This window comes from Sardina pilchardus, chromosome 15 (genome assembly GCF_963854185.1).
Source record: "Sardina pilchardus chromosome 15, fSarPil1.1, whole genome shotgun sequence".
NCBI classification, from domain to species: domain Eukaryota; kingdom Metazoa; phylum Chordata; class Actinopteri; order Clupeiformes; family Clupeidae; genus Sardina; species Sardina pilchardus.
The window spans coordinates 31,660,050-31,686,712 of record NC_085008.1 but is presented as its reverse complement, the minus strand read 5'-3'; the positions used below and the strand labels follow the sequence as shown (position 1 = coordinate 31,686,712).

Below are 26,663 nucleotides of genomic sequence, written 5' to 3'. Positions count from 1 at the left end.
CTTCATCTTGTAGCTGTGGCATCAAGAGAGCTGGCATTTAATGTGCAGACAAGAGCTCATCGCTTTGGCAGCCACGCATGCTCATCAGACGACGCAACCTCCATGTTTTTTCAGCTGGTTAGATGGAGTTGATATGGTCTGGATCATGACCCATATTTCCACATTTCATTCCACCCGTCTGGTACAGGTTGATCTTTGTCTCGTTCTTCCATTGCCCAGGTGCTTTGTGCCAGAACGCTACAGGGTTGTCAATGCTGCCAGCCCGTAGCCTGACTATGAAGGTGTAATCTTCTCTTCAGCTCGACTCATCCACACCGATACCGGAGATAAATCTCGATCTGTCTAACAACTGTTCATAGTCTTCTATTTTTTTCAGGGTCTATGAGGCTTTTTAAAGGTTCAACAGGGTACCCTTGTTTCTCAGTGATGTAACAAACAGTTGGTTTTGGCACTACATCGGCTGGTGCCTCTAATTGACTTTAAAGCTGTCTTGATGGTGGCATTTACTGACTCTGGCAAGTTGTCTTCTCTCATGTTAAAAGACAACAGCACATTTGAAATGAGAATGTCAGATTTCAAAACACCCCTATAAAACATTTTGTGAGCCTTTTGGTGCAGGGTGACAATTAAACTGATCACACACACATGCCTCAAACATTGAGTTGTGCCAGATGAGTTCTCCACTTACAGTTAGTTAAAACCTCCTACATAATTCATTTATTGCTGATATAAACACTATAAACCATATACTGAAGTGAAGTTCATTTCAAATGCGAGGAACACACTAAAGTGCAGTCCCAAAACATTAAAAAGCCATTGTCCAAATCTGAATCTAATATCATGGAAATTTAATTCAGAGCTATTCCACTATTTTTCATAGTTGTAGCGTTAATTAATTCCAAATGTAACTTAAGTGTACACTCTTTAGGTTACGAAACATAATTCATCACATCACATCTTCTTAGGGTTGACGGGGGCACATGGTCACACCCCTCACTGAAGGGAATATAAGGAGGAGTGAGCAGACGTTTTGTATGTTTTTGAAGACACACTGATTTGCTGCCCTTCCATACAGGACATACATTCAAATGGGTGAGTGTTTGGTTTTTGTCATCATATTAGTTTCATACTACTTACAGGGCTGAAGATGGCAAAGTTCAGAATAGTACAAGAAATACAGTGAAAGTTTATAAGTGATGCGTTTATTCATAATATCAATATGTGAGCGTGTACACTTGTCTATGCTCTTTGAAAAGATGTTTTGTGCTCACATATTTGACTCATAGACATGAATTAAAGTTTCTTTAAAAAGACAATTCATCAATTATGTCTCAAGCTGGCTGGATTGGAGGCCTGACCAGGGCATGTCTGGTCATCCTGCTTTTGTGGGATCCTTACAACGTCACTGCCGACTCAGATGAAGAAATGGAAAGCGATTGGACATTGTGGAAACAGCAGAATGGGGTGGCATATGATGAAGAGGCAAGTCAACATACTGACCTTGTTAAAAATTCAATTACAATCCAACTGTACACACACGCACACCCACCCACCCACACACACCCACCCACACCCACACACACACACACACACACACACACACACACACACACACACACACAGAGGTTTTGTTGCCTGTTCAAATTTCAGATCGATGTGTGTAGATGGATGACTTTGAAAGAAAGGGGATTTGGGAGAGCCACTTGAGGTACATCAAAGACAACAACATGAACTTCCTCCAAGGGAGCAAAGGGTTCACCATGGCCATGAACAAATATGGAGACCTGGTGAGTCCTAATGAAATTACCCAAACTAGTTCAAGAACATTATGATGGACTTTTGGAACTTTCCGTAGAGCAAGAAGATAAGACCACATGTCATTTACTATTCAAATGGCTAAATTCTGGCCTAGATTCATTTTGGTGTAATGCTAATTTGTGACATCAGAGAAATGGCTTTTTTTTAAATTAGTTTTTCTTTTTCATCTAACTACCTCTCTTGTCCACAGACACATCAAGAGTACAAGCGTCTGCTGGGAGCCAAAATCGACATGATGAATGCAAAAAGAGGGAAGGATGTGTCTCCGCGTAAACTCAGAGCTGGGGCCAAGCGTCTGGGGCTGGCCACCGTAGATTACAGAACTATGGGTTACGTCACTGAAGTCAAGGACCAGGTAGAGTTGTAAAGTTAAGATAGTTTCCTAAATAGTCTTACATATGAAGTGTAAAAAACAAACAAAAAATGATCACGACAGTCATGCGTGTTTATTTATTAGGAAGGCTCTGAGTTCCTGATTGTTATTTTCTGACAGGGCTTTTGTGGCTCTTGCTGGGCATTCAGCACTACGGGGGCCATTGAGGGACAGGTATTTAAGAAGACTGGCAAGCTGGTGTCTCTGAGCGAACAAAACCTGGTCGACTGCTCCAAGTCATTTGGGACACATGGCTGCAGTGGTGCTTGGATGGCCAACGCCTATGATTATGTGGTGAAAAACGGTCTGCAATCAGCTGACACGTACCCTTATACATCGGTGGTATGTTCATTGGTTTATCGTTGGTTAGCGTTGAGTTGATACTTGGGTATTTTCAGCGTCTGCATTATTTTCTTCATAAAAAAATAAAGTAGACTAAATAAATAAGTTAGTAAATATGTAATTAAGTAATGCTTACTTTTAACTCAACTTTAACTCAACTATTTGTTAAAGTCTTTCTTTAGTTTGGCTCTGCATTAAACATCCCAGTCTAATAGAGAGTTGCTCCTAAAGGGTTTTTAATGGTTCTTTTTAGGATACCCAGCCTTGTTTCTATGACAACGCCAGGGCTGTGGCCAAGATCACTGATTACAAGTTCATACCAGCTGGAGATGAACAAGCCTTAGCTGATGCCGTGGCAACTATAGGGCCGATCACAGTTGCTATTGATGCTGACCACACCAGCTTCCTGTTTTATAGCTCAGGTATGTTATCCCCCCCATAAAGTGCACCACGCTTCTCAGAACAGAATCAATGACACCGAAACTCTTTCAATACATAATATTACTTTGTGTTGAGCACAAAGTTTAATTCAATAAAAAGGTTAATAAAATAAAATTAAATTAAATTAAATTAAATGAGAAATTAAAAGGAAATTCACTTATATTATCATTTGTAATATAGAACAGCTCATACTGTATAGTGTAGCAATACAATAATAATTTAATTTAGTTCATTTCACAATACTCTTTCAAAGTAACAGCTTCAAACACATATTGATAATACACTTAGTTTATAAAATTATAAAATGGACAATAGCGCCTCTGACACCGATGCGTGTTTGGAATGCCTGATATTGCAACTTTGCTATACCCTGCAGGAGCATGACCCTCTTTGTCAGTTTTGACGCACTTGGTAAAGCCATATCCATATGTTGAAATTTGACATCAAGGGGTATACTAATGATCACATTGTGTTGCTTTAAGAATAATGAACTCTTACAACTGTTATTATTTCTCTGAAACTGCTCTGACAGGGATCTATGAGGAGCCTCTCTGCAGCCCTCAGGGCCTCAGCCATGCCGTGGTGCTGGTGGGCTATGGCTCAGAGGGAGGAAAGGACTACTGGATCATCAAAAACAGGTGGGCACACTACCAGATACCACCGTGTCTCATTATACAATGCTGTTGTCTCTTTTTCTCCCACATCTCGGAATTTCCCACATCTCTGAATTATCTTGTTTGTTTCCTATATGATTACTCTAATGCGGTGATCAAGATGGAGACATGGGCAATTTGTTTTAAAAATACATCTAACATTTTAACGTGCTACATCAATAACATTCTGTGGTCTTAAGATTCATGACAGTAACAGCAAAGACGGTTATTATTTAAGGATCTTTGGTAATAGTCAGCCTCTTACTGTACTTGTCCTCTTGCCTTTTCAGCTGGGGCTCAGGGTGGGGAGAGGGAGGATACATGCGGCTTCTCCGCAATGGAAACAACACCTGTGGAATTGCCAGCTACGCCCTGTATCCAGTCATGTAAACAGCGATTCATCAAAAATTCAACTCATGTATTGGTGATTAATAAAAAATACTTGCCAATTTTCTTTTCCTTCAACAAAGAGGCAATTACAGTAGCATGTGTCTTTGTCTATGTTTTGTCTGTGTAGTTGTATTAGTAGTATGATGTTTACTGAGGGCAAACCATAACTCAGTGACAAAGCAAGCAGACATCTGTGTCTATAAGCTGACACAACAAGTAGAGCCGGTTTATGATGAGATGCACTGTTTTACTTTTGGTCATTTCTTTCTCCACCTTTCTTGAACAGTCTTTGTGTATGGCAGGGTTTGTAATGCTACCGAATACGGTATGAGAGACTGTGTAGACCTCGCCATTTTTTTATCTTGTGTAATCAGTATATCTGTTTGTGTTTAAGTGAGTGTGTCACTGTAAATGCACTGTAAAGCACACATTTTGGTACAGATCATGCTCTTGATGCTCCAAAAAGACACATTTTACAAATGTCACTATCTTTATTAACCTACAGGTTTAGTAAATCGTAAACCAATGAGAGACTAATGCCATGTTGAAGAAGAAATTGAATAAAATTCTAACAATCAAGTAAAAAAAGAAAAAAAAAATACACACATCATGGAACCCTGTTTGTTGATTGAATAAACCAACTCAAGATGAAAAGAACCAAAACATGAATAGCATTTTCAAAAAAAGCTTTTTCTTTTTCTTCCTTTTTGGGAGGGGGGTAGGGATTATCCAGTGGAAAGTCAGTCATGCTCCCAAAAGAGTCTCATAATTTATTAACGAGAGTGCTGTATCTCGACACCAGAAAGCATACATGACTTGTCCAAGCCTTTTCAAATGCCCTTTATATCTGTCTCTCCCTCTTCCTCTTCACTAGGGTGTGGTCCTAATATAATGTTAGCCTAAACCTACATTGGCCTGCCCTGCCTATGTTGTAAAGCTATGATGACACATATTAAGCCTAGGCCTACTGCTTTATGTTACTGAATACGAAGTTGTATATTTAATGAATGTTTATATTTTACAATAATACTGTCATTGAACATTTCCCAAAGTTACAGGCAACCGAAAATACGCTTTGCAAACAGCCTTGGCTTAGGCTACACAGCACAATGGACCAACAAACATATTCCTAGAAAATAAATGACGTAAGAAAAAAAACTAATGACCCCGGTCTGTCCAGCAGAACAAACAATCTCATGGACGAAATAGGGCGCTCTCCGAATAGTGGGCACATGATGCTGACTCTGTTTTCTTGACTGTCCGCAAGATACCCGCCAGGCACGTCGTTGCGTCGAGGGTGAAAGGTTGTAGCTGTCATCACTGCCGCGATAGATGGATATAAGCAACCAAGGGTAGTAGGGAGTGGGTGGGAGGAGTGGCTCACGCGGACTTCGGCTTTGACAAAGCTCTGCCATCTACAGCTAATGGGAAACGAGCACAGATCATAGCCTATTTGTCAATCCTCATCCTTTTTACGAGCACTGAATCCGCGACATCTAGTCTGTTGGAATGGCGAGGAGCTGAGAGATTGAGGAACACTGCGTTGCGGGGACCGGATTGGCAAAGAAGCATTTCATCTTCTTATGTAATTGCACGGGTGCAGCGTCTGGATGATTATGTATACACCACTGGACTTCCAGCAAGAATGACGAAATCGTAGTGCTGTGAGGCTGGGAAAGAGGATTTGCCGAGGACACAATATGTTTTTGTTTCCAACAGTGATGCAATGGGAATTCATATGATTGCATTTATTGTTTTTCGCATCTGAGGCGCTAGTTGTTGGCCCGATGCTCTGATGCTCCAGTGACCGCTGAAGAAAAAAACGAGGAACGTCTGTCTGTTTCAGAGGAAGTTGCTTGCCATCAGCCGTGCCAATGAGGTTAGTTACATTTATGTTTATTTTTAGTGCCTTTACTCTTCCGTTTTTATATTAATTTCATATTACGACTTCGCCACCTTGTCCTGTTTCCAGCATCCAGACAATGGCGGGGCCTAACCAATCTCAGCAAGAGCAGCAGCAGGTAGAGGAGAAAGCCAATCAAATTGATGATGCAGAGCTAGCTCTTCAAGGCATCAATATGCTCCTTAACAACGGGTTTAAAGAGAGCGATGAGCTTTTCAGAAAATACAGGTAAGTGTCTTATTCCTTTTACTTTGAAGGCCTTCAGATGTTCATATTCAGTACAAGACAAGTGCATTGCCTTAGGCTCTGTTCGTTGTAAAATAATTACTGTACAATAGGCCTAGATTGTAATGCCTTTTCATGTATGCTAGTCTGTTTATATCCAATTGACCATATACAATGCTTCTGTTTGTGTTACTGACATAAATGAGATCTTGGGAGACCTGAGTGAATTAATTAGTGTGTTGGTGCTTCAGAAGTTGTTGTAAAGATATTCGTTATAGAGTAGGCTAAAGCAATGTATCAAACTAGTTACAAACTAGTTACATTGTTACCCTAATTAAGGTAGCCTAAATGTTTCCTTTTAAATGAACTAATATTGCATTTTCCTTCATTTTCCAGAACCCACAGTCCGCTGATGAGTTTTGGAGCAAGTTTTGTCAGCTTCCTGGTTAGTCATGTTTATACTTGATGGCTAATTTGCAATGCCCAGACAAGATCAGTTTGAATTGTGTTTCAGCATCTCGTGAGCTTAGAATTATAAGGTTCTATCTCCGTTTAGGGTAGTTCTGAGATATTGAGCATCAAAGTTTTACATAGCTAGCAAAACTGTACTGTAGTACCTTTTTATTTTGCTAATAATTAACTTTTTTTTTTTTTTTTTTACAAAAATAACACCACACAGGCATTAATAAGCACCTAATGGATCAGATGATGTCAAAAACTCAATTTCGACCAAAATGGAGATAGAACCTTATAATTCTCAGCTCACGATCTTACAGTATGCCTTCTCAATACAACAGTGCATTTCTTCAGGATTTTCTTTTGTATGCATTTACATGGTTGTTTTGTTTACATTAAACTGTTTCTTTCAGGGCATGATCAGTTTTTTTAATCATTGTTGCATTTTTTCCATGCGGATATCTGTGTTTACCAGAGAGAATCCAAGAATTAGGGAAAGAGGAGGAGGGGCGGGCAGGGGAAGACAGATGGGGCAGGAAGTGGACAAGAGGGCTCTGCACACCATAATCAAGCAGGCCGCTGACCCATCCATTCATGTCAGAGGGGGGGCAGTGTGATGTGAAAGATGATCTCACAGTCTGTTAGATGTAAATAGCATCTGTTACAGTTGATAGACATCAAGCACTGACCAAGATTATTACTTGTGTTGATCCAGGGAGTAGTGACGTGTGTCAGACAAACTGCTTTATGAAGACTCAGAATTATTTTTGACAGAATGGAAATAGAATTTCCTGAAATCATTCATCTATTTTGCTTTATTGTGAAAGCCTGGAGCACTTTGCTTCTTTGCAGAGAAAAAGGGCAGTTTACAAACACACACACGCACACATAGCTACACACGCGCGTGCGTCCAATTTTCACTACACATTGAATAAAGGTCCCTTTGTATTCTGTATTGTGAGCCCCATTGTGTAATATAGCCAATCTGATTGCTACTTTCTAAAAATTCTTGACGTCTTATAAAAGCATTCTCTGAGCTGAAAGAGCAATATACGCACAGCTTCACACGGATTGGGCCAGCTGTGATGTAACCCATTAATCAACTGCCTTGGCTAACCATGGCTCTTATCAGCTCTTACACTATTATCTGGTGTACTGGTGACCTGAGTGGATATTAGAGAGAATGCCAAGAGCTGGTCCCACCATGTGTTTTTCTCTTTCTTACATACCCATTCATTTGTCCATTGCTTTTCTGTCTGATATATATACATATATATATATATATATATATATATATATATATATATGTAATTAGTGTATTTATATGTATATTACATGTAGTCTTTAAAGTGTAGAGGCAGGAAGTTGTTAAAAAGCATTTGCTTATGTTATTACTTATGGTGCTATAGAATGATGATGGAGGTACTGCAAATTGTGCTGTATCTATTGGTATGGAGTCATCTCACTATACAGATGATATTGTCTCTTCACATTTCTGCCCTCTCCGGATTAATGAAATGTGTTTGTTATGCCATGTTACTAAGCATGTGTGTTTGTGTGTGTGTGTGTGTGTGTGTGTGTGTGTGTAGAATGCAATGATGACATTCGAGGATGAGAAAATGCAAACAGCATGTGATGATCTGAAGACAACAGAGAAGCTTTGTGAGAGTGATGTTGGGGTCATTGAAACCATCCGTAACAAAATTAAGAAGAGTGTAAGTCTTTGTGTTTTTTTATTTGCTTGTCTAAGCCCTTTGTTTTTCTCTATTAAGGTTATTCTTGTGAAGTGGAAAAAATATTCAAAGCTATCCTTGTTCAGTTACAGGCTGCCTTTAAATGACCATTGGCCATGATGCTGTATGAAACACTAGTTTACATAAATGCCCCAGATATTTTAAACAGAAGAATCCAAACACCATTTAAGATAAAGAGCGCTGTTTTGTTTTTAAAATATATCTTGGGAAATGTTTTCATGACTGACTCCTTGGAGCCAGAAAGGGTATAAACAGAAGCTGAGAATTAACATGGAGACACCTTATGAGACTGTAATGTTTTAGTCAAAAAGCACCGTAATAGAGACTGGATATCAACTTTCAATGATAAATAGCAACAGGTGTTTGTTTAAAGTGAATGTTTCCCTGGATACCATGATACTACATGACACTAACTTATTTTTTCTAAATACTTGAATGAATGGGGCATTGGATAATATCAGTGTCAATTTCAGATTTGAAGAGAGATGATTATGTATAATAGATTTCTGTTTTTTTTTTACATATTATTTCTGAAAACTTAAGGTACACACATTTTCCTTGTATTAATCCCTGTAGCTGCTACTATGTGTTAAATCTATGACACATTGTTGATGTTACATTATGCTGTATAATACCGCCTGCGGCGTCGGAACCTTATTACCACTACAAACGTGCATTATTTTCCTATAAAACGCATGACGCGTCATTGATTATTCCTTACATATAGTAAGACATTATACTGTACAGTATATATACACACACTTATATATCTTAATTTTGAAACATAGGATGGCATCAGAAAAAGGTGCAGTGGCTGTGTGTGTGTGTGTGTGTGTGTGTGTGTGTGTATGCCTGTATACTGTATATATACAGTATATAGATAGATAGATAGATACAGTAGATAGATGCAGTAGATAGATGCAGTAGGGATTTGCCATATCATTTCTCATATGGTATATTGTGATTATTCTTCTATCTATAGTGTAAGAATTTTACATATTGCAATATTGATCATTTTGTTATGATATTTTTGCCTAGCTTTGTACACCTCCATGCATTAAAAGATGTCCTTGTGCCTTTTTGATGGAGCTGTGGGGAAAAATACAGTATAATATATGACAAGTATAATGGGTTAACTTTGTGTAACTATATAGACATTATTCTGTAAGATTTATGATATTATATATCAGCCTTTTTTGGCATATTTCCCCAGCCCTATACAGTTGCATACACGTTTATGTTGTATATGTTGTGTAGAGTGTCAATTTTGACATACAGTATTTTGGCTCTTATAGGTGGACAGTCAGAGGCCAGAGGTGACTGTGGTGGATCGTCTGCAGAGGCAGATCATTGTGGCTGACTGCCAGGTTTACCTTGCCGTCCTCTCCTTCGTGAAACAGGAACTCTCAGGTCAGAGTTAGAAATGGAATTAGAATTTTGTCACCTTGGTTGAAAGTTGGATGATAGTATTTTGATATGTGTTATGTTATGCATGAACCATAGTCATTCTTTGAAAGAATGATGTTACACGAGCTTCAGTCTGCAGGGAAATGTGTTCACATGAATTATGAGGATGCAGCAAACTGCTGGTGCATATTTGATCTTTTTTGTAAAGTATCTACTTAGAAAGGTGTTTTTTGACTGCAAGTGTCATGTTATGCAAAGATGTGCTAGCTAGCAGCCAGACCAGTGGATACCTGTCTGCTGAATTACTGAATTACCTAACAGGTGTGAGCTTGGTTAGTGCTTCTGGGAAAACCAAGTTACTGCTGGAAGTGGTGTTGGTGGGCGGCTAGTTGGTGGTAATCTTCTCTCTGGTCAAAAGTCAAACCCCAATGCCCCGATGAAGTGACGGCGCCGCTGTGCTTTAGGAGGAGATGCCGTCCTTCAGATACAATGTTAAACTGTGATCATGAAAGATCTCAAAGAAGACTTAAGGCCAGCGCCCAACTGACATGTACCGCAGCAAGACCGCAACAAGAAAAAAATTAGAACTCCATTGTTTTTGACGGAGCAAAGCCCACTAGAAACGTCTGTCACGCAGCAGCCACACAGGGATAGGAAACTGTTCTAAAATCCTGTGCATCAAGCCCACACCGCTGAACGTTGTGTCAGGTAGGCGCCGGTCTTTAGGGAGTAACCAGGATCCTTGCTAAATTCTCAACTTGGCTCAGTCAGTCTGGCCCCTTAATCATTCTCCAGTGTAACTGACTGATTCATTCATTCCATCACTTTCCACCTCAATGGTGTGTGGTATACTGCTATGCATCACCCAGGTTGGTGCTAAACATTGGTGAGGTTAGTGAGGCTCCCCCTTCGCTGTAAAGCTTTACATCTCTTGAAAAGCTATACAAATGTTTGACCAGGCCGTGCCACTGTGTACTACTATACATAATTAACTAAAAACATCTTTAAATATTAGGAGTGTTTTTATCGGACATACTGTACTATCATCAGGAGCCCTTAAGACAGACATCTGTCCTTTTTTTCCTGCAGCTTACATTAAAGGAGGCTGGATCCTCCGCAAGGCTTGGAAAATGTTTAACAAGTGCTACAGTGACATCAATCAGCTGCAGGAGTCCTGCCGTCAGAAGTCACCCGACCAGCAGGATGCGCTCTCCTCCGACCAGGCCAATCACAACATGCCAGCCGGCGAGACTGAGGGGATCACGCCGGAGGCCCTCAGCCGCCTGAAGGGATCCGTCAGCTTTGGCTACGGCCTGTTCCATCTCTGCATTTCCATGGTGCCACCTCATCTCCTCAAGATTGTCAACCTGCTGGGTTTCCCCGGTGACCGGCACCAAGGCTTGGCCTCTCTGGCATATGCCAGTGAGAGCAAGGATATGAAAGCTCCACTGGCAACGTAAGCCCTTATGCTTTATTGCACAGACATTTGTATCTGTCTGTCTCTATGTATGTCCATCTATCCATCTGCCTGTCCATCTGTTGTATTCTTGTATTTTTTATGTAGATTTTTCATGTCAAATATGTTTTTTCTTTTTCTTTTTTTTTTTTTTGCTGAACCTTAGCCAGAATAAAGAGCCGTTCACGCCGAAGCTAGCTACAAGGATAACATGAAAAAATATCAATCTAGCTAATAGCCTATGAATGACCACACATAAACTGTAACAATAATGATATGAAGAACAATATGGTTGGGAATCACTTTCAAAGAGATTTTGAGAGTGATAAAAAGCTGACAGCCAATCAGAATTCATCAGATTAATCCATCACATTCATCAACATGAGGACAGAGTTTCCTTACCCTTGGCCGTGTGGATTCTTTTATCGTTAAAGTTATAGTTATCTTCATAGTTATTGTTCCTGGTGTGAATGACCCTTAACATTCATTCATTCCTAGATATTCATGAATCATGAGTCTTTAGAAATATTTATTTTGTAGAATCTTGCCATCTTTCAGCACATAGAGAAGTAGCCTCGTTGACACTAGACCCTTCTCAATTGAGAGCAGGTCCGGAAAAGTTTAATTAACTCCAGGAGGGGCATAACTACATTAACTAGCAGTGAAATTTAACTTCAATTGATGCATTAAACTCTTACCAAATCGTTTCAGAAGTGTAGCAATCTTGTAAACGAAGGTTGTAAATGCAGTTGTTTACTCAATTCTAAAGAAATATGTGCCCATGCAAGGTTTTAAGGACTTAAAATGGCCATTCAATAGCCTCTTGGCCAGACGGATCTGCAGAGCAAGTTGTAAATTTGCCGTTTCGTATGGGTATTCCCAGTAATTTTCCTAATGGGTGAAAGAAGACTGACTATTTCTCAGTAGTCAGTGGAAGGATTCAATACAGCCAGTCCATCATTTTCCTTGCTGTTCCTTTGATTTGTGGTGTTCAGCTGCTTTGCCTGCTGAGATAGTTCATGCTTGTAGCCTTAAGGCTGACAGCTTGTTACTTGCAATCCAAGAATAGCCGTGGACTAACATGCATAATCAAGTTGTGCAGTTGTGTCGGGCCAAAAACTGCTGCTGGATGTAACTTTTATGTAATATTGCATAAAAAGAAAGATTTTACCCTCAAGTTATCATTGCCCTTTACATACAAGCTGAAAAGGGTCAAAGTGTACAAATAACGGGGGGGGGGGGGGGGGGGGGGATATTTAATTATATTATATTAAAACTTATAGATATGTTGCTGATACTGTTATGATTTGTTCATCTTTTTAGCTTGGCACTCCTGTGGTACCATACAGTAGTGCAGCCATTCTTTGCTGTGGATGGATCAGATTCGCGAGCTGGACTACTGGAGGCAAAGGCTATACTTCAGAAAAAGTCAGTTGTGTACCCCAACTCCTCTCTCTTTATCTTCTTCAGAGGAAGAGTGCAGAGGCTTGAGGTTTGTGTGTTTCATATCTATGATATGCATGTATTTTCTTAGAAACATTTGATGAGTGAAGTGTCCTTTGGTCTTTTAGTGTCAGATCAACTCCGCTCTCACATCTTTCCATGATGCTTTGGACCTCGTCTCAGACCAAAGAGAGATACAGCATGTGTGTCTGTATGAGATTGGTATGGAAAACTAGACACATGTACACACACACACACACACACACACACACACACATGCTATTTATCTAATCATACATCCAATCACCATGTACAGTACACTACAAGCTGACTAAAATACAATTACAGTAATCTAATGAATGCAATCAACTCATTCATAGTCCCTCACCTTATCCCTCTTTTCTCTGTTTTTTATTTATTTATATTTTTGTCACTGGTATTACTGTGGTAAACAAACTGCAGGTTGGTGCAGCATGATTGAGCTGAACTTTGAGGATGCTTACAAGGCATTTGAGCGACTGAAGAATGAATCTCGATGGTCACAATGCTATTACGCCTACTTGACTGGAGGTAATGAATCTTTACACTTCTGCTATACAGTTTACCCCTCTACCACCTCCTTTGATGTTGTTTTCTTTTCTGTGAGATGTGGTAGTAGATTGTGGTGTAGTGTAGTGTGATGTAATTTATAGAACCACTGTTACAAAGGGAGTACATAACAGTTGAACATCTTACATAAGGATATATACGGTACACCATATTGGTCTATCACTTTCTGTACAGTTAAAAAAAGCTCCTGATTTTGTCTTTCATCCTGTTAAGTGTGTCAGGGGGCCTCTGGAGATCTGGAGGGGGCCAGAGCCATCTTCAAAGATGTGCAAAAGCTGTTTAAACGGAAGAACAATCAGATAGAGCAGTTTGCACTCCGAAAGGTGCGTTTGAACAGTTTGCAGTCATTTCAAGACTGAAATAAATCAGAATTGTGGATTATTCTGTTTTCCTAATGGCTCTGTTTAATCATTTTTTTGTCTCCTTTTTTTCTATCACCCAGGCTGAAAGGCTTCGAAAAATATCTCCAACGAGAGAGCTTTGTATCCTGGGGGTGGTTGAGGTGCTCTATCTGTGGAAGGCATTGCCCAACTGCTCACCCACAAAACTCCAGGTCATGAGCCAAGGTCAGAAGAACTCGAGCTACAGTCATATTAATAGCTGATGAACATATTAAGATATATCAAACTGCATGTTCTAACCCACAGTACTTTTGTTGGATAAACCTTTTTAATCTATTGATTTTACACTTTATTGTTCAGTTCTACAAGGCCTGGAGGACCCATCTAGCTATGGACTGAGACATCTGCTCCTTGGTGCCATACAGAAATGTCTTGGAAATATTAAAGATGCAGTTCAGGTAGAGCACAGGATATGTAAAGGATATATGTCACATTTAACATCAACATTTTTCCAATCCAAAAAGTGTAGGTGAAGTTGAGGTCATTTGGGAGTGTTCAATCTTATTAGCTGATTATCATTAAAATATAATATGGACTATACTTTACACTATAATGATATACTGTATAACACACAGTACTTACTGTAACATAGGACCTATGTATCCTTTGTATACAGTAATCAAGACCATAGGATTCAGTTTTCAGTAATATAACTCAATAACCTTAACTACCGGTAATCTTTCTGTAACTTTCTTCCAGAAGCATTGAAATTATGATTTTCTGAGTGCATTTGTGACTTTGCTTTTCCAGTCCTTCCAGTTGGCAGCCAGAGATGACCTGGGCCGGCAGACTAACTCATACATACAACCATATTCTGTCTACGAACTCGGGTGCATGCTGCTCACCAAGCCTGAGGTAGAGTGAACGCTCTCTTACTTTGGAGTCCATACACAGGATTGCTATGCAACAGGTCTCATTTGTGTTAATGGCTGTGATTAGTTTAATTCTTGGGATTAAAGACAAGCCCAATGGAAAATACCCTCTCACTGAATCTACCGCAGGCTCTTTCAGAGGGAAAAAAGTCAATCAGGACAAAATGCCTCAACCTGTCTTTTTTTTTTTTTTTTTTGGGCTTTTTATGCCTTTATTTGGACAGGACAGTAGAGAGAATGACAGGAAGTGAGTAGGAGAGAGTCGGGGTGGGATCTGGAAAGGACCACGGGGCGGGAATCGAACCCGGGTCGCCAGCGTACGGTGCAGGTGCCCCAGCCAGTTGCGCCACTGCCGGGGCCTCTCAACCTGTCTTTTAATCACATACTGTACTCTATCAAAGGCAGGGCATGTCTTTTTCCAGAGTTGTTTTTTTTTTCAGAGTTTGTATTTGAGCTTTTGGATTTCAATGTGTGAACACAGCAATAATATCTGAAGATAGTCTAGGGGTCACATGAAGTCTGTATGTCACAAACATGATACTTGCTTGATTGTATGATGGAAACCCTAAGTACATTTGTCTTCTGTAATTCCTTTTCATTCAGACGGTGGGAAAGGGACGGTCATTGCTTCTTCAGTCAAAGGTAAGACAGCTAGGCTACAATAAGGGCCTGTGTCCACCAATCGTGTTTTTTGCGCCGATGTCGACACTTTTCAATATAAAGTCTATGTAGCTCAGCGTTCACAGCGCTGAGCGCCCTCGGCAGAAAAAAGCTCTCGGCGCTGACCGTTTTTTACCGCAACGCTCAGAGCACTAAAAGTTGAAATCTGTTCAACTTTTAGAACAGCGCTGGGCTCGTCAATATCACTTCTCTTTATAAACAGTCTCTGGTTTTGGTAAGTAACGAGAAAAGGAGGTTGAGGACGCTCTCAGAGTAAAAAACGCGATTGGTGGACACAGCACCTAACTCATTCACACTAAAATAGCTTAACTGTTTGAGTTGGTTTTGATGGGAGTGGTGTACATGTTATTAGTCCTCATTCTTGGACACTCTCTCACTTGTTCTGCAGGATAACTACTCTAATTATGATTTTGAGAACCGACTTCACGTCCGTATCCATTCTGCCCTGGCTTCTTTGAAGGAAGTGGTTCCCCAGTGATGTCACCAGTCTAAGGAAGTTATTGTTCAGTTCCCACCCCCACCTCTGACCTCTGCACTTTTTTGTCCTTTTTAAACAACAATTAGTATCCATCTGAATTGACAATGATATACATTTTACAAATAACAAAAAAACATTTTATTGTTACCTTACATCATTTGTATTCCCGTGAAACTGTTTGTAATGTTCTTCAGTAATTACATCAGTTCATTCTTTATCACTTGAGGACCAAGGCTTGGAAAGGGTATGATCTGGTGAGCACTCTATTTTGGTACTGGAGGATGATGGGGAAAAAAATGTAATGCCAAGTCTAACACCACATTTCAGGCGTTTTGAGCCAAGGACCGTGGCTCTCTTTTTCTAACTAATACCTCATGTGTGTTCCATCTAAAGGCCTGTGGAATCCATCAGCGTCACCCTCGGTCATCTCCTTTGTCTCACTCCACATATTAAGTATACATACATGAGTCTCAGTCGTGCTCTATATCAAAGGTTTTATTTTTTTTCCCTTTTCAAGTCACATGAGTGATTTTTAGTTGAATAACTGCTTACTGGGCAGTAGGGATTATACAGTTTACTGCTCTCCATTTGCAATTATATAGAGCATAATATGTCATATTTGCCAAGAAGGTCATCCCAGATTACACCCACTTAATTATTTGGATGGATATCTTATATTTTTCACTGCATTATTACCAAGTTGTATTTTTCATGATTTCCTAGATAACGTCATCTCTGGTCACCTGGCAGTTGTGTTTGAGCCCAGTGTGACTGGTCTCTTTTGCAAATCTTCATAACCATGTTAGTATACTTAAAAGTGCTAGGAGCTAGAATGCCGTACACTTTTCATTGTAGTTCAATCTAGTGCTCACTCCCACCATATTACACACCTGTATAACTTAATAGATGAATACTTAAAAGTTTTTTCTTACTGGAGATAACCAGTGCATCCTTACAGTATATTTGCCTTAAAATGGCAGCATCAGTGTTTTTCAGAGTGTCACCACTTGTGTTTTTAACAACTTGATTTTTTCTTGATAACTATAGATTTTAGCAAACACTCAGATGGAATCTGTTGACCATCATGCCTAATCACGGAACCTACAGCAAATAGAATTCTCTCAAGTTCTGGCCATAAGTTCAAGTTAATCATTTCATTACATGCGCTTTGTCAAAATGACAGCCAGTTATTTTCTTTACCTCCATACTAGTGACAAGTGCAGCTCCCAGAATTAAATGCTTGAAGCAGGGTAACAGAATATCACAACAAAATATGCACTTCGAGGTGTGGGAAATGAGCAATAAAAAGAATACTTATTTAAAAACCGTGCTGATTCTGTGGAAGGTTGTTAAGAAAAGCTTTGCTGCACTTTGTTCTCATGTGTGCTTTATCTCACTCTCAATGTACTGTAGCAAGAATGTTCGTATTTAATTTGATCTAATACTTGTGTGTAAATGTGTATGTGGCTTCCCACCCAAATGTCAAGTGGATTGAAAATATTGGCGTACTGTTCATGTGACCATGTCATGTCATGGTATTGAATGGATGGGTGGTCATCTCACATAGACACCCAACTTTTATTCTCCTACAGTGGAGTAGTGCACAACATCAGTTCATTGATGATGAACCTATGCTTGACCCTATGCTTTCAAGTCCCAAGCTTTTGACTGGACACTCAAAAAGTCATTGAAATGAGGCTGGGATTGCCAAAGGTCATTCTTATACTCTTGTTTGGCTTCTGACCAGAAGGTAGTGAACAAAAGTGTATTTAGTGATGTTCAAGGACTTGAGTTGTGCATACTCTCCATGGGTGATGCACTGCAAAGAGTGGGAAGTCTACAAAGTCTCAGGGGATGGGAGTTGCTATGGAAGTGAAATGGTTAATTTTTCAGCAGGAACTGGTTTTCCTGCATGTTGTCTTTTCTCTCCGAAACTGGGTTAGCTGTAACAATAAAATACAATATTACCAATGACCTGAATTATGTGTTGTGATGTACTTTGGTAAGAGCATGCATTTTTGTTTCGTGCACGCTGCTGCTGAGGATCAAAGTGAACCTTCCTTAACGTTGTGCACATCGCATTTGACAAATCTAGGATGATAGCTCATTACTAACTTGTGTCCTACCCTGTCGTGGAAGAAATCAAGAGCCATTGTGACGAAACGGCTACTCCGCGTCATTCATCGGCACAACAAAACATCTCTTGTGGATGAAAATAACATTACGCTTGTCATCACACAACGCCTCCACCAGCTGGCGTCGGTTCCCTGGGAAATTAGCGGAAACCAGAGGCCCCTGGCCATTCTTCGTAAGTTTTTCAATAAGTACTCACCATTGTGTTACTACTGACACCATTATTTTCCGACACAGAACACATTCGCAAATGCTGACGTGTAGCCTACCTGCAAATGATTGTTTGTCAGGGGGACATGGAGCAAGCCCTCGTCTACCAGTATCCATCAAAGATCAAGGTGCCGCCGGGCCTTCGAACAATTATTGAAGGCCTCGGCCGTGCTGTTGTGGAGAGACAGCCGGAAAGTGTTCCGCACTTCATCACGCTTTACTTTGCTGAATTACTGCGTTTTAGAACAGGTGCGTGTGTTAATGGTAGGCCTATAGATGGACTAAGACCAACACTTTGAACCACTGCCAGAGCAATAGATAATTATTTGATAATATATAATACAATACCCCTGTTGTCTTTTTATTTGCTGCGCAGTGCATAACAAAGAAGGGATTCAAGAGCTTGTGAAACAATTCCATGAAACCAGAGGTAAAAATGTATTATTGCGCTTGAAATGTGAAATGATTATAGCTAAATGGAATTTCTTCTGGAGTGCAAATAATATTTTAATGTTGAGAATAAAAAAAGACACAAATGTACTTTTTGTTTAGTTACAAAACATCTGTTTACAAAAAAGTATGTACTAATACAATAAAAATCGAAGTTGGTAAACTAGAGCATGTAGAAGAATAACAAGTTACAGTGAATCTTCACTATATTGTAATAAAAGAGCCTTGAATATCAGCAAAATGATTCCTTATGTTTTTGTAGTGAAATATCTAAAAAAAAAAACCCTGCTTCTTTGTTGTTTATTTTAAAACAGTGGACAGGCTGCCTAACCGTGGTCTGGGTACTATGAAAGATGTAAGAACCAAGAAATTTGCGACGGTGGCAACAACAGCTTTATTAAGTGTTCACGCTCATCAGTTGAAAACACAGCAGATTTCAGGCCAACTGAGAAATGAGAAAATGCCAAGTGATAATGACAAAGAACAAAGTGTTAAAAAGCAGGAGACACTCTCAGCTCCGGTGAAACACATAAGTCTTGCTTCACCTCCACGTATCAAACCCATGCGTCCGAGCGACAGAAGGCTTAAAAAGGGTGTGGACCTCCCTCAGGAAGCTTCTGCAGGAGCTGCTGAACAGGATGGAGGAGTGGACACAAAGCCTTTGCCCAGGAAGAAGAAAGATAAGAGTAAACTAGTTATGCCTGACGTGCCCACTGATGAGCCTGATCTGGACGTGTGCTTGGTCACAGACTTGGTTGACCCTCTCGAATTCCTGACACAAGAAGAGACCTCTCATTTGTCTGGACCACCTGTTTCGACAGGATCTGAAGAAAAAAAGTCTCATTTGGTTTATCCTCCTCTGTCAGCAGAGGAAGAGGTTTATTCAGCTGAACAACAGATGGCTTATGGAGCACAACCTCAACTATTCTTTGAGACTACCGTGCAGCAAACAGGTAAACTCTTACAATTATAAAATATAATTTAACATTAGTCAGATTATGATTAATTAGCAATATTACTATATTATGGTTAATTGATTTCATAGTAAATATCTTATTTCTCCAACAGTGCCTTCATCTCAGTATAGACCAATTGATGGAGGTTTTGTCGAAGTAAACCCAGATGGTTCTGCTTTTCTGCTGGAACTAGAGAGTGAACTTTCAGCTGAGCACAGTTCGGCAACAGTGCTGGTCAATGCTGATTCTCAACAGCTCTCTCTCAGTCCCTCTGGCAGGTTGGAGAACCAGGGTGATCACAAGCTTGTCAGGCCCACAGCTCCAGCTGAAGACCCTCAGTTGCGTGGTGTGACCAGTATAGAGTGGACCCCACCTGAAATGGAGGAGGATGTAACAGCTGAGCTTATTGACATACAATTGAAGAAGCTTCTGAGTGCAAGACCAAAGAAAGTTAACAATGTTAAAGTTACGGCTTCCTCCGTATCACAGCGGACACTGGCCTCATCCAGTGGTCTGAACCAAGATTCTGAAGGAAAACCCCAAAATATTGATCCAAAGTTGACGAAGACTGAGGCTGTGCCCACACAGCTACCAAGCTCCTCTCAGAAAGGCTCAGAGTGCGGTGCCATAGAGGCTACTCAGGTTCCATGCACACAGGGTTCCCAACAAATGCTATATTGGGCTTTCCCAATGCCTTATGCTCTTCTGGCTGGAGGCTATTGGTCTCAGAATGCTGACCATACCATTGCCCCTGGAACAACAGCATCTCCCACCACTGAGCAACAACTTCAGTCACTGACTGCGGAATTGAAACCACCTCTGTATGCCATCTCCACTTCTCCAGGCACAGGTACAATCATGTATACCAATTGTAGATTTGTTATGGGTGTATTTAGACATTTCTGTGTAGTATATTGATGTTGTCTGTTACATAATTCTCAAATTACTTCGAAACTCTTACACTGAGAGACGACTTAAAGGGATAGTTCGGGTTTTAAGACACGAAGTTATATGGGTTCCCTGTCAGCAACGTTGTGCATCAGCACTGACTTACCCCCCGACAGCGTCCTGTGAGCCGAGATCCAGCCGGTTTTTGATCGTTTTTGATGATGAAGAAAGTAGTCCGGCAAGTTTCTGGGGTCACGAAAGTAAAGTGTTTTTCTTCTCAAAACCATATGCGTTGAAAAGAGTGATATATTTGCACCACAAAAACGTTGTCCAGCTGTCAGTAGCGCGGAGTGATAGGAATCGAGAAAAATAGTGCCAAGATAACGAGGTTTGAATTTTTCCTGGACAACGTTTTTGTGGTGCAAATATATCACTCTTTTGAACACGTATGGTTTTGAGAAGAAAAACACTTTACTTTCGTGACCCCAGAAACTTGCCGGACTACTTTCTTCAGCATCAAAAACCGGCTGGATCTCGGCTCACAGGACGCTGTCGGGGGGTAAGTCATTGCTGATGCACAACGTTGCTGACAGGGAACCCATATAACTTTGTGTCTTAAAACCCGAACTATCCCTTTAACAAGGTGACTAACTTCCCACATGGATACCCTAGAATAGATGTAGGCCTTGGGTCATAGACAAAAAGACTTTTCTCTCTCTGTCCATGTCTCTACAGGTCAGTTTACTCCACCTGCAGGAGTACCCACCATGCTTTTCCCATTTATGAGCCCCCAAACATGGGGGTCATGGCCTGCAGCTCAACCTCCTTCAGCAGAGACACCAGCTGGTCTGCCGGGGACAGCAAGCCATCCACAGTCATCCCAGGCCTCTCAGGAAACTCCACAAGCCTCACCAGACCAGGGACCCATGGCCGCCAGCCAGAAGTGTTCCACCTGTCCTCAAATGCCCATCGTAACCCTGGCTCCTGTACCCTGCGCCCTGAGCCGTGCTCACTGGGTGCCAACACCCTGCCCGTGAATCATGCAGCAAGTCCCTCTAGACACTAGAGGTGAATCATGCACCACAGCACTCCACTATTCTCTTAACTTCACCAGCCAGTGGTTTCAGTTACCAGGCTTCCATATAAACCCCTACCTCTGTCCATGAACACTCATTAATGGCCTGTACAGACTACACGATTGTTTTGTCTTTCGCGGTTATCTTTTATGATTGACCATGTCAGACTGGGCGATCAGAGAACTACAAAATCTTGCTGCGTCTTGAGTGGCCACATTACAAGATCGTCTATCGTAGCCTTCTCGTTGTGTGTCGTCACAGTGTCAGTGTCAACACCCCAAAAATTCTGACATGCTAGACTTTTGGTCGTAACGTCATAGAATGTCGCAGACAATAAATCGCGGGTCGTTGTTCAAAGCTCCCGACTTTGAATATTCGGACACGACAATGGAAAATTGTCGGCCACGACACAATTGTGGCAAAATCGAGCTGAAAGCGTGTAGTCTGCACAGACCATTAGAGGGATGCTAGGACAAAGCAGAGATGGAAGCAATAGTAGTAACTGCTAATAACATGCAATTATATGATATCATATTGAATTAGAAGATATATTATTCTATACCAAATATATATCGCAACCTTTCATGACTGACAGTTTTTGGACATGTTTGCTAACATAACATTACCAGCTGATCTTTTCCTATGTTAACATGCATCATATTTAATGGCTTTGATCAATTTAGATTATCAGAGTTGAAGTTAATGTGGTTGTGTGTGTTGTTTCTGGAATAACAATAATCATTTTGTAACCTCTATGTTCAATGGCTCTCTTGCAGGATCCCACTCCCTCTGTCAGTCTTCCATAATTAAACATACTTCATTGGCAACAAATAAAAAGAGTTAGAGCATATATTCCTTCTCTCTTTTTTACTGTAATGAAAATTCATATCTGTACTGACTCAGTGCGGAGTACATAGCCTGCTTATTACTCAATTTCTATACAACTGATTACTTGTAAGTGCTCTAGCCTATAGAATGAAAGTTATTTTCATGTTAAATGAGACATAGAGTCTTACTGATGTGTTTTGTCTGAGAAACTTTACATAGAAATGGCATAATGTGAAATGCTGATTTTTCAGAATTTTGTTTACATTTTAGATCAGATAAAGAAGTGAGAGAAGAAATCAAATTGAGAGATTCATTTAGTCATGTTTTGTCTTTAATAGTGAGCAACCCTGTTCAAATACTGAATACAGCAATAGGCCTAACGACTGAGAAACAATTCAACAAGGTGATTAACTTCCCACATGGATACCCTAGAATAGATGTAGGCCTTGGTCTATAACTGGTGTTTTAACAAAGCAGCTACATGATGTAACTTTATTAAACCAAAATAAATCAACGTTTGTCTAGTAACCTTGCTGCATCAAACGTCAAACCTAGCGTTAGATAAGTAAGTGGGATCATATTTTCGCTAACGCTACACATCGATCAGCCAGCCTTCCCTTGTCCATGGTGCTGAAATAGTCTAGACGTCAAGGGCATTGCCGAGGGTTTTCTTTCTCTTCTGTCACGCGACTAATAATGACACAAACAGTCATTTTTTTGGTTGGTTTATAATTGGCTATAAAGATAAGGTATGTGATATCATTCAATAAAAGTGCAAAGACGAGTCGTGTTTACCTTATGATACCGCACCAGTAGCCTACAAGTCTGGTCAACGTTCTCGTGCAGGACAAAACTGTTGGTATCCGTTGTGATGGTGATCACAGAATATTCGTAACTTTTTCCACAACGGCTTCGGTAGACTAGAAATATGATGTGAGTTTCAGTTGTAAATGTATTATGTAGTTTAGGTCTAATTCACAATATGGTTCAGTATGTATATACATGCTGAATTGCCTTATATAATGTATACGGTAAGTAGGCTAGCCTAAAACTAACTGATAAGGCCTAGCCCTAGCCTTGTTAATTTTCACGATTAGCTAATCACCATCGTTTCTAAGATGGTAAATAATAATAATAAAAAGCCCTAGGCCTAGCCTACGTTATAGGAACATTCATGATTATATTTATCTGGTTCGGTAAACTCGGAAATATTTTCAGCCGTTTGTCAAGCGATGACCCTTAAAAAGTGATGTAGGCTAGGCCATAGGCCTAGGCTAACTAATGAAAGTATCAATTTACAAACTTTTATAGAGCCAAAGGGACCCATGAGAATGGCAGAATCTCAGATAAATATTCCTGATGGACTTGTCACAATGCTGGAGGGCTTGGCGAGATCTGTATTAAAGAAGAGGCCTCAAGACATACCATTGTTTGCCCTGTATTACTTTGGCAAACTTAAAGAATTCAGGGAGGGTAAGTTGGAGGATACTACAAAGTAAGAATGTAATATGTCAGATGACATTAGGATTTATTCATAATAGTCTATTACTTTAAGAAACCATTTATTTTATTTTCAAGGACACCCTAATTTACACATTAAGAAGCTTGTCAAGGAATTCCATAATGGTGCAGGTAGGGTTTATTCAACTTCAACTGTGCAGGCCTATTTACTCTATGCATGAAGAGAACTGAAAAATTACTTACTTTATAAACATTTCACAAGTTCCATTTCTATTATCTTTAAGCTGGAACTCTATCTGTGGTTGGCCTCAAAGAAGAATTGCAAAGGATGGAATATCTTAAGCCAATGTCAGTCAAATCTGACCATGCAACAGAGTCTGTAAGGATCCCTTGCCATGTAAAGATCACAATAATTCCTGATGAACTTTTGTCTCAAGAAAATGTAAGTCAAGACATATGTGACCGAGGTGCTTTTTCATCTGCCATTATACAGCCAGTGTACCAAGAATCTTTGTCCACTGCAGTGTCTTGTAGGCCTACTGAATCAATATCTGAAACAAATAATTTACCACTGCTGCCAGTAAGTACACATACCACAAAGTTGTCAACCTGTGTTGATAACAATGATGTGACCACATGTGATGTGCCAAGAACTGAAACAAAGACAAGACTTGCACAGCCCAAAGCGACCACAGCCACAGGAGTGTCTGTCTGTTCAGCACGATGCCAGACTTTGGTTTCCCAGAATAACCAGCAAGCCACCACTGGGATTGCTGGCAGTCGGGATACACAGGACTCCTCATCTTATAAAGCATCACAGGCGATTCATAACACCTTATTAACAGCCAGACAAGAAGACCCTGTTGTCAGTCTACTGCCCAAGACTGCACAGACTGAATGTGAGCTTCAGCCCAGTAATACAAGAGAGCAACTTTCATCATGCATGTGTGGCAGTGGTGGTAATCCAATCTTTTCCATTATAATTCTCTTGCAAAATGAATATTGACCTGTTGTACAAATTATAATTCATTGTATAATGCCATTTACAGAACAAATGATTTTCTTTTTGTCTGTAAATGTGTGTATATAGGTGCTTGCAATCATCCAGCTCATCCTCAGTATCCCTGCACTCCTTGGAACCCCAGCTTCTTTGACAGATGTGTTTACCCTTTGTATAACCAGCCATTGTATTATCCATACTACCCCCACCATCCTGCATATGGCCAGCCATTGTATTACCCCCTTTACTACCCCTACCATCATGAACATGCCTGTTGCAGCTGTAGCTCATACAGATGTAATAGCAGTGCTCAAAAACCTGATCAAAGGAATTTCTACGCTCACAGGGATTACCCCCCACCCATGCCATTGTACCAGCCCTGCTCACTGCCCTCAAACCACTGTACATGCAGCCCCCACCTCCCAGGAGGTCAAATGGCTGTGCCCCCTTGTTTGACAATGAAACCCCAGCAAAACACACAGATGAAATCCACACAGGCACCACCCGGGATATCACCTAGGCAAGTTCAACCGGAGATTGGTCATCCAAGTATGCATCCACCACACGGATACTTACCACCATTTGCTTTCATGGGACAGCATCCCCCTGCAGCCACGCCTCACAACTTCCAGAGCCCTGCTTACCCTGCTGTGCCCTTGCCTGGGGAAGAGATGGATGATCAGAATGCAGCAAGACAGTGTCCATACAGTGCCCAGCACCACAGGGGTGACTCACTCTGTCATATTGATTCAAATTACTGATGTTATTTGTGTCCTGAAATGGGAAATTGCATGACACAGAACAGAAATGTGTCTGTCTCTTTTGATAAAATGATAAAAACAACTTTAACGCACATTTGAACATCTGTCATTTTTAAAACACTGCATTGGATTTATCCTGGATTAGGGACATTCATTAAATTAACCATTTGAAACATAGTTCAAATTATTTTACTAAAGGTGGAACAAAATTGAAAGTCTATATACAACTAGGCCTACATTCTGTAAGGATGTAGCCTATATTTTGATGGTATGACCATAAGAAATTAAACAAGGGATAAATAACAACTTCACACGTAGCCTATGAGTAAAATTATAGTACTGAACAACTCTAGCAGAATGTTGCAGTGCGGCCTATTCCATGGAATGTTCTCTACAACCAACGTCACCTTTGTTATTACTCGAATTTTCAGTGAGTAGGCCTAAGTGTTGGCAACAGTTGTTGTTGAAGTGGGAGCATTTGTAATGGACCCAATTTGGCAGCAACTCATGTAGGCCGACATGCTGGTTGAGCTCTGGTGGTGACCACTGCAATCACCTGGGAGGCGCACGCCACCTTTCAGAGGTAAGCCAGGCATTTCGTCAAGTCATTCATTGAAATCTAGCGTTTACGGTAACCTTTAGCTAGGCTAGGCTACTTAAACCTACAATTTGCTAACGTCAGCAAAGGCTAGGCTACTTAACAAGCTTGTTATTTTTTACTTCGATTTCTGATACAAACTTTCACATCCCAGCTCGCATTCCATCAAGATGCCGGACGGAAAGTTCAAGCCATGTCGCCGGCGCACTGTTATTGTTCCCTACGGACTCAAAACTTGGCTGGAATGTATCGCCAGGGCTGTAGCAAAGGAATGTCCCAAATGCATGAGGCGTTTCATGGCAAACTACTGTCAAGAGCTCTTGGAGTACAGAGATGGTGAATGACTAATTTTCATCAGTGGTTGACTGATGCGCCAAAATGAAATATTTTAGCCAAACAGTTTGTCTATAATTTGATTATTTATTTCAATTCTTTCTTTTTTAAAGCAGAAAATCCCATGATGGACATCAGAGATCTTATCTTAACATACCAGAGTTTAAGAGGTACTCCTTTTCTATTTTCTTAATGCAGGTTAAACAGTTTTACATGCTACAGTACATGTTAATAGTTGGTGTTTGTTTATAATATGTATTACTTATT

The 26,663-nt window shown here is 40.4% G+C and overlaps 4 protein-coding genes across 6 annotated transcripts; all 4 read left to right on the top strand.

Moving 5' to 3' along the window:
• The first annotated feature begins 1,036 nt into the window (after positions 1–1,036).
• Positions 1,037–4,618, top strand: cts12 (cathepsin 12). Its single transcript, XM_062556686.1, has 8 exons — positions 1,037–1,092; positions 1,337–1,482; positions 1,665–1,787; positions 2,009–2,173; positions 2,312–2,533; positions 2,787–2,955; positions 3,507–3,612; positions 3,918–4,618. Exons 1-8 carry the CDS (start codon positions 1,089–1,091, stop codon positions 4,015–4,017), a joined length of 1,035 nt encoding a protein of 344 aa, XP_062412670.1. The 5' UTR covers positions 1,037–1,088; the 3' UTR covers positions 4,018–4,618.
• A 784-nt stretch (positions 4,619–5,402) lies between these two features.
• Positions 5,403–17,676, top strand: ttc39c (tetratricopeptide repeat domain 39C). Its single transcript, XM_062556972.1, has 15 exons — positions 5,403–5,896; positions 5,990–6,148; positions 6,542–6,590; positions 8,191–8,316; positions 9,651–9,765; positions 10,852–11,218; positions 12,542–12,710; positions 12,790–12,883; positions 13,124–13,231; positions 13,484–13,593; positions 13,713–13,836; positions 13,972–14,069; positions 14,422–14,526; positions 15,147–15,185; positions 15,613–17,676. Exons 1-15 carry the CDS (start codon positions 5,892–5,894, stop codon positions 15,700–15,702), a joined length of 1,758 nt encoding a protein of 585 aa, XP_062412956.1. The 5' UTR covers positions 5,403–5,891; the 3' UTR covers positions 15,703–17,676.
• A 247-nt stretch (positions 17,677–17,923) lies between these two features.
• On the top strand, positions 17,924–22,265 carry LOC134102551 (calcium-binding tyrosine phosphorylation-regulated protein-like). The gene is made up of 7 exons (XM_062556683.1): positions 17,924–18,010; positions 18,126–18,294; positions 18,422–18,475; positions 18,810–19,448; positions 19,564–20,301; positions 21,075–21,407; positions 22,192–22,265. Exons 2-6 carry the CDS (start codon positions 18,132–18,134, stop codon positions 21,374–21,376), a joined length of 1,896 nt encoding a protein of 631 aa, XP_062412667.1. The 5' UTR covers positions 17,924–18,010; positions 18,126–18,131; the 3' UTR covers positions 21,377–21,407; positions 22,192–22,265.
• Positions 22,266–23,116: 851 nt separating this feature from the next.
• On the top strand, positions 23,117–25,548 carry LOC134102606 (uncharacterized). 3 transcript variants are annotated; one of them, XM_062556762.1, is made up of 5 exons: positions 23,117–23,176; positions 23,555–23,716; positions 23,822–23,875; positions 23,989–24,663; positions 24,795–25,548. In XM_062556762.1, exons 2-5 carry the CDS (start codon positions 23,569–23,571, stop codon positions 25,463–25,465), a joined length of 1,548 nt encoding a protein of 515 aa, XP_062412746.1. In that variant the 5' UTR covers positions 23,117–23,176; positions 23,555–23,568; the 3' UTR covers positions 25,466–25,548. The 3 variants fall into 3 exon arrangements, with proteins under 3 accessions (XP_062412746.1, XP_062412747.1, XP_062412745.1); XM_062556763.1 differs by lacking the exon at positions 23,117–23,176 and adding an exon at positions 23,183–23,274 and having other exon boundaries at positions 23,989–24,603; XM_062556761.1 differs by lacking the exon at positions 23,117–23,176 and adding an exon at positions 23,183–23,274.
• Positions 25,549–26,663: the final 1,115 nt, after the last annotated feature.

What these genes read in the sequence shown, in the direction of transcription:
- ttc39c (XM_062556972.1), top strand. An exon ending in CAAGTTTTGTCAGCTTCCTG is followed by an intron (nt 6,591 to 8,190) that starts GTTAGTCATGTT and finishes GTGTGTGTGTAG; the next exon opens with AATGCAATGATGACATTCGA. An exon ending in ATATTAAAGATGCAGTTCAG is followed by an intron (nt 14,070 to 14,421) that starts GTAGAGCACAGG and finishes TTGCTTTTCCAG; the next exon opens with TCCTTCCAGTTGGCAGCCAG.
- LOC134102606 (XM_062556762.1), top strand. Translation starts at nt 23,569, where the DNA reads ATGAGAATGGCAGAATCTCAGATAAATATTCCTGATGGACTTGTCACA. An exon ending in GGAATTCCATAATGGTGCAG is followed by an intron (nt 23,876 to 23,988) that starts GTAGGGTTTATT and finishes ATTATCTTTAAG; the next exon opens with CTGGAACTCTATCTGTGGTT. An exon ending in ATGCATGTGTGGCAGTGGTG is followed by an intron (nt 24,664 to 24,794) that starts GTAATCCAATCT and finishes GTGTGTATATAG; the next exon opens with GTGCTTGCAATCATCCAGCT.
- cts12 (XM_062556686.1), top strand. An exon ending in GGGTGGCATATGATGAAGAG is followed by an intron (nt 1,483 to 1,664) that starts GCAAGTCAACAT and finishes CGATGTGTGTAG; the next exon opens with ATGGATGACTTTGAAAGAAA. An exon ending in TCACTGAAGTCAAGGACCAG is followed by an intron (nt 2,174 to 2,311) that starts GTAGAGTTGTAA and finishes ATTTTCTGACAG; the next exon opens with GGCTTTTGTGGCTCTTGCTG.
- LOC134102551 (XM_062556683.1), top strand. Translation starts at nt 18,132, where the DNA reads ATGGAGCAAGCCCTCGTCTACCAGTATCCATCAAAGATCAAGGTGCCG. An exon ending in ACAATTCCATGAAACCAGAG is followed by an intron (nt 18,476 to 18,809) that starts GTAAAAATGTAT and finishes ATTTTAAAACAG; the next exon opens with TGGACAGGCTGCCTAACCGT. An exon ending in CTCCACTTCTCCAGGCACAG is followed by an intron (nt 20,302 to 21,074) that starts GTACAATCATGT and finishes ATGTCTCTACAG; the next exon opens with GTCAGTTTACTCCACCTGCA.